We start from the raw sequence: 7,513 nt of genomic DNA on the forward strand, positions 1-7,513 counted from the left end.
GATTGGCTTCCTTGAGATCTTTTCTCAATTTATGACAACTCGTCATAACCTTCATAATGCAAGGAATGCAATCAAACTTATCACAGAAGGAATAGTGATTTTCAGCAACAACCTCATTACTTGCATGCTCCAAAATTTGTCTCACTAACAGCCTTTCTACAAAGATGAGTTAGATGATTTGTTGAGCCACATTTTTGACATTGCTTCCTTGGAGCATCTGCAATATAGGCATAATTTTTGCTTTTGTCTACACATGTTTTTCCATTCATGTTCTTTTTCTTTTTTCCAGTGTTCTCAGTTTTGATCTCCTTGGTTGGTATCTTGGTGGCTTGACTCGTTGTAGTTTTTTTTTTTCAGCAGTATGAGTGGTTTTTGCATTATTCTTCTTATTATCCTCATCTGCAATTTCTTGCTTGATGACCAACTCGACTTCACTGAAATTAACCTCACAGTCTTTGAACAAAAGTGCACTCACATTTTTCAGCATCACAGGAACATCAAGGTTCACTATTTCTTTTGCTTTGTTAGCTTCAACTTTCTTGTGAGAATTCAAAGCCTTATAGCCCAAACTAATAGTTATGTTATCACATGATTTGTTCTTCTCATGATATTGTCCAACCAACTGAGATGCATTCTTGTATGATTTGAGTTTCAAATCATTCTTTTCAATCTTCTCTCTCAACATTGCTTCTATTTCTCCAGCACACTTCAGCTTGTTCTTGAGATATTCATTTTCCTGTTTGACTGTTTCAAGACCAATAAGATGCAGTTCTAGCTCTCGTTTTTCCATCTCAAGCTTCTCATTTATTTTTGACAGTCTACTCACTTTCTCAGTAGCTGCCATCATGCTTGTGAGAATATGAAACATCTCTACATTCATTTTCTCAACAATTTTTTTATATTGGGCTTGTATTTAAATCAATTATGGTTAGATTTGGTACCTCTGATTTGGATGCAGAAGATTCTCCTTGCTCTAGATCCATGAGAGTATAATTTCCAAATTCTTCACTGTCATCCTCTTCATCTGTTTCATTCCAACTTTTGCTTTCTGTAATGTAAGTCTTTCCATGTTGCTTTCTCAAGAGTGCTTCATATTTTGCTTCCAATTTCAAATAAGCTTTGTCATTCTTTACCTTCTTTGGATTTCTACACTTAGTGGAGAAGTGACCTAACTCATCACAGTTGTAGCATCTTATCTTTGATCTGTCAACATATCCTGTTTTGAAGCCCTTCTGCCAGCTGAGTTGAACTGAGTTTTTCCTTTCCAGTTGTTGTTGTTGTTAGATGCCTGACCCTTGTTTTTGAAGAACTTTGGCTTTTTAACTCTAATGTTAGATGATGCTCTTGCAGGTTAAGCCATTAACCGGTCCATCTCATCCAGTTCATCAAGGGTGTAGAATTTATCCTCTTCTAGCTCCAATATGACTTGCTTCCGTGGTTCCTTGTTTTTCTGCTCAACAACTTGAGTAACTGGAGTTTAAGCTTCTAGTTCATCTTCAGATGACTTACTGTCATTGGAAACCAAGACACTAGTTCCATCAACAACATGTCATTGACCAGCTCTCAATGACTTCCTCTGCAATATCTCCAGCTCATAAGTCTTCAAGATCACATACAAGACTTCCAATGTCATTCTACTTAAATATCTTCTTTGTCTAATAGAAGATATTTTTTGTTCCAAATGGTCAGGAAGGGTGAGCAAGAATTTAAGGTTGACTTCTTCATCTTCACAGTACTTGTCATGAAGCTGCGAATCATTTATCAGCATATTGAACCTCTCAATAATATCAGTTATACTTTCCTTATGTTTAGCCATAAAACCCTCGTACTATGACACCAAGATCCTTCTCTGATTAGATTCAACCTCTTCCGTTCCCTCACACTGTATTTCAATTTTCTCCGAGATTTGTTTAGCAGACTTACAGTTGATAATGTTATTGTACATTACATTATCAAGAGACTCAATCAATATGAGTTATAAACTGATATCCAGTGAAACTTTTTCTTTTTCAGGCCTCTGTGTAGGTTAAGGGATTTTTTATGTGCAAAATGTGTTGGTATGACCATATCTCCATTTGTAGATTCGGAAACCCTTTCTATAGAAATGAAAGGTCCATTTTTGAGAATCTGAATGTACATAGGGTTGGTCATCCTTATGAGCAACATCATTTTCTTTTTCTATAGTGTGTAGTTGATCTTGTTAAAGGCAGGTATCTTGATACTGCTTAATTTCTGAACACTCATTCTTCTAAGATCTTTATCTGTTTTCTTTCAAATTTTGCTTTGATACCACTTGTTAGACATTGAATGTAAAAAAATATAACACAAACGGGGGTGAATGTGTTCCTTGGATTTTACTTGGCTATCAAAACTGTTTGAATTATGGATGAACAAAGCAGTTAAGAATTGTAGAGATACATGGTTTAACAGTAAACACACAAACATAATATATCAAAAAATTACTTAATTGTATTAATTAAGTTTGTCTTGCTACAAATATGTGTTCTTAGAAAATAAGAACTCAACTACTATCTTGAGAGAATACAAGATTTTTCTAGATTTGTTTGTTACCCCCAAATTAAGAACTCATGCGTGCTTTATATACTAGCAACACGAGTTTACAAAACTTGCACTAAAATCTACTAAACTAATTTCTAAAGTAACCTTGTCTATTTTCTTTTCTGGTGTTAGCAAATCTGTGTAGAATCTTGCAGGTCTGTGACCATCCTTTATCCAGTGAATCTTGGCCCTTGATCTTGTATTCTTCAAGCTACTTTTGTAGTCTTTCCAATTCGGTGAATGAATTGTTTGTAGATTATTTATGTAGTAGTTTAGTAATTTAGTAATTTAATGGATATATAATACTATTTATTTATTTTTTTAATAATTAAAATTAGGGAATAATTGTTAAATTAAGGGTCTGTTTGGCCGCATCTTATAAGTCACTTATAGACTTATAAGCGCGTAAGTACTTATCTAGGACTGTTTGTGTACCTAACTTATAAGTCAGATTTTCAACTTATAAGCTGATAAGTTGAATGTTAGTAATAACGTACTTTTTCTCAACTTATTTTGATTTTTTGCGTTTTTATTAACTTTAATTATAAAAAATATATTTTTAAATGTTAATCTAATCTAAAATTCATGAAATAAAATGATTATATTTAAAAAATATTTATTTTGATTTATTAAATAAAAAAAAAATTCTGACTTATAAGGAAATTATCCAAACACTTATATAACTTGTAAATATTTGTTTACTTATTACTTATAAATTACGTATTCATTATAAGTCATAAGTTTCCTATTTTAAGATTTCTCAAACAGGCACTAAATTACATCTAATTCTGATTATTATAATATAGTATATGATAGATGAATGGTGTAAGAGCAAGTCCAATGCAAAATTCAAAATAACTATAACTATTGCTATAATTTGGCACCAAAAAGTGTCTTTTGATGCTAAAATAAAACTTCAACTCCAATGATACTCCAATGCTAGATGTATTTTGAAACCAAATATTTCCTAATTTACCTAAATTTTGTCACTTTCCCCTAAGTTTCATTTAAAGCACAACAACATTATCTCATTTATAGTAGTTTGATGATGTGGCTAGATGCATAAATGCATCATTGATTTCAAATTTAGAACCAAGAATGCATATATGCATATTTGCATCCAAGTATAAAACTCCTCTGAAGTTTAAATTTTTGATATTTGATTTCAAATTATAGAAATAACATCACTTATAGCATTGCATTTGACTTGCTCTAAAAGGCAGTAGAAATACAAAGAAGAAGCGGCGAAAGATACCAAGCAGAGAAAAATGAATGAAATTCAAAAGGGGGGGAATGAAAGCATGGGCGGAAGCAGCTAGTCGCGGGGACAAGGAGCCGCTCTCTTGTCCAACTCCTTTGGAATTGGAACCCCTGAACTAAACTCCCCCCTTACTTTTTTCCACACCCTCTTTTGTCACTTTCACTTATTCCAATCTTTTCTTTCATTTGCCACTTTCAACTCAAATCCATTAACCAATACACCCTCCCTCATTTTTTTACTACCTCCCTCGACAATGTGTAGTGTAACCACTCGACTCTGACTAGGATTCAGGTTTAGTTTATCCTCATTTTTTCTTTTTTACAAAAGAATTATACAAATTGTTGATCTCATAGATTTTATTAAAAATTTAAATTTTAAAAGTAGACATGGGAAAATAATTTAGAATTTATAAAGCTCTTGATTTTCTAAAGGAATATCCATGAATTCGAATTTCAGGGTATGGGTGTGTTGTACACTGGTAATCTACTAAATTTATACTTTTCCCATTTTGACTTTTGTCACTGTTCACGTTCAGCGATTGACTATTAATTTACGTTTAATCTATAAGATCAACCATAATCATGAGTGATCTTGTTGTATTCGTGTTTACGAGTATTTTAATACATTAAAATTTTTATATTAAATACTAATACGAAATTAAAGATATTAATAATCATAAACATGTATTGACAAACGTGTCTGCCACGGATGAGAAAAGTATTTAAGGACAGATGGAGTATTAGTTGAGTCATAAAATTAATAAAAAAGATTGTAGGAATCATAGATAAATACAACATCATAGAGACAGAGCATACATGAAAAGTTTATAATTTAAAACAAGACATGAAAATTTCAAATTTAGATTCCATCTCCACTACACAACCCCACCAATAATTCACCCTTTAACCTTTTCCTACAATGCATGCATTTGTTTGCTCTATATAACTCCATCCCTTTCTTTCCTTCAAAGCCTCCCCCTCAAACATTCATTTCCTTTCCATATCTAACCAACACTCTCCTCAAGTTTTGTGTTTAGTCGTTGCTTATGCTGTAAGCAATGAGTTGCAATGGCTGCCGTGTTCTTCGCAAGGGTTGTAATGAGAATTGCATTCTTAGACAAAGTCTCCAAGGCATAGATCATAGCCCTCAAGCTCAAGCTAATGCTACGGTTTTCGTTGCTAAATTCTTTGGCCGTGCTGGCCTCATGTCGTTCCTCTCCGCTGTACCCGAATCCCAACGACCAGGTATAACACGAACTCAAGCAAGTAGTGTTCTAAAATTCGGTTAAACCAATATTATGTTACAGGATTAGGTTTGTATTTTTTAAATTGTACATTTTTATAAATAAATAAAATATTTATGCCAACATTGTGGATCTGATCATGTTTGTTATTTTGTGTAGCTTTATTTCAGTCATTACTATTTGAAGCGTGTGGACGGACGGTTAATCCAGTCAACGGAGCCGTCGGACTACTATGGACCGGGAACTGGCACGTGTGCCAAGCCGCCGTCGAAACTGTGCTCCGCGGTGGCGAATTATCCTCGTCGCCGGAATTATTCGCCGGAGCTCCTGCGCCGGGATGTGACGTCATCGACTTGTTCCGATCATCATCTCAAGATTTGAATGGATTAGAGAGATGTAATTTTGATCATGACGTGGCAAGAGCACAATCGAGCGACCTTAACCTAAGTTTGACATCTAATTTGCCGGCGGCGATGTTTTCCGGCGGGAGAATGAAGCGGCGGCCACCTTCTGAAGAGTCTGAAACGACGACGTTTGGGAGTGGGCTTGTTTGTAATAATCAGAGCTTACAAGGAGAGAGAAAACTACTTAGACTATTTATTTGAAAAATAAAAAAGGAGTAATTAAGGAGGTATAATTAATGGTTTTATATAAACCACCGGAAGTAATTTTTCTTTAAAATAATTAATGAAAATCTTTTAGTTTCGTAATTCTTTAACTTTCAAGGCATTAACTTTTTGTTGTTACCCCAACAATATTATAATTACAGTTTATAATTGATTGATTAATCAGATGAATCGGGTTGGAATATTTATTTTCAATATTTTTTGAATTTGAATAAATAAAAATTTCAAATTTTAATATAAATTATGTGATACTCGAGCCGATGATAATCCTTGTTAATTAGGGATGCTAAACTGAAAGATGTCACTAATAATGTTTGAGTATATATCAAATTTAGAGTTGGATATATTTACATAATGATACGGTAAGATGACAGTGAAACAGGAGAAGTAAAGTAAATAATGTAGGAGGAGATAGGAAGGCTGTTACTTTCGGCTGTCATTTTCTGGGAAAATTGAAATTCAACAACTACCCGCAAAGTATTATAGCTTCCAACTGGAGAAAAACAAGATAGATAGGATAGGAGTATATTAGTTTAAAAATAAGCTTGGCCAAATAAACAACATAGGAGACTTGTAGCGATTCGATTGTGTTTGTGTGTATCAACAACAACAACCTCAATATTCTTTAACCCTCTTACAATAATCCTTGACCTGCTGATAACTCCATACACATACTTACAACTAGAGTCGGCTAAACGAGCGATTTGACTCGGCCCGTTCGCAATTCAGCTCGTTGAAATTCACCTAATTCGACTTGTTGACGAGCGGTTAATTATTCGGCCCAACCCGTTATAATTAATGAACCGACTACGAATACAATTCTCATAAACCGGGACCGGCCCGTAACCGAACCGGCCCGACTCGCCTTATTCGTCAACGTTGTGCAAGACGCGAACCGGCCCGCTCGGCACGCGGTTAACCGGCTCGGTCACCTGCCTGTTTGCTGCTCTGCAAGACTGCAACTCAGATGTCACAGTCACAACGTTCAAATCAACTGTACTCCCTCCGTCCCCCTCAATTCTTTACATTGGGGCACAGGGGTTCGGCACGCACTTTAATGCTCTTATTAAATGTAGTTGCAAAAAAATTTTTAATTTTTTTTTTCTTCTAAATAAAAATATAATATTTAAACTTTTATACAAAAAAAATCTAAAAATAAATTATGGAGATATACTTTATAGTTGCCTTAAAATACGTGTTAAGCATATAAAAAAAACAAAGAAATGAGAGGGACGGAGGTAGTAACATTTTTTTTAATTAATAAAATTTATGGAGGCACCGTCCTATTTTCCTTATTTTAATACATATTATATTTTAATACATATTATTTCTTCAAAATCGAAAATATATTTTAACAGAAAAAATTAAGATCAGATTAAAAAAGAAAAAGTAAAAACAAAACATACATTATATACAGTTTGCGTATATGTGTATAAAAAAAAGAAAAAAACAAAAAAAAACAAAGTAATAAATATAAGGAGAAAAACGTGTACAAAAACAAACTAAAGCTGAAGTAGTGTGATTTGTGAACTGTGAAGTCGTGACAGTTCACAACATGGTGGAACAATTTTATTCGTTAGTTATTCGCCTAACCGCCTAAACCGTGTAGCTCGACTAAACCGCGTGCCGTTCACGATTGATTGTTTTCCGGGACCGGCTCGACACGGCCCGGACCGTAAATTTATACGGGCCGTTCAGGAATTATGTTCAACACTAACCGGCCCGTTGGCACGCACGGCCCGTCAACACTGCACGCCTAGACGGTAACATATATAATTACGTACATTATATTATATACTATTGTTCAAACAAAAGTTTGACAGC

The 7,513-nt window shown here is 34.2% G+C and overlaps 1 protein-coding gene across 1 annotated transcript; it reads left to right on the forward strand.

Moving 5' to 3' along the window:
* The first annotated feature begins 4,760 nt into the window (after window positions 1–4,760).
* Window positions 4,761–5,773, forward strand: LOC141720959 (LOB domain-containing protein 37-like). Its single transcript, XM_074523680.1, has 2 exons — window positions 4,761–5,064; window positions 5,223–5,773. Exons 1-2 carry the CDS (start codon window positions 4,878–4,880, stop codon window positions 5,666–5,668), a joined length of 633 nt encoding a protein of 210 aa, XP_074379781.1. The 5' UTR covers window positions 4,761–4,877; the 3' UTR covers window positions 5,669–5,773.
* Window positions 5,774–7,513: the final 1,740 nt, after the last annotated feature.

Source organism: Apium graveolens, chromosome 1, assembly GCF_009905375.1.
Source record: "Apium graveolens cultivar Ventura chromosome 1, ASM990537v1, whole genome shotgun sequence".
NCBI lineage: Eukaryota > Viridiplantae > Streptophyta > Magnoliopsida > Apiales > Apiaceae > Apium > Apium graveolens.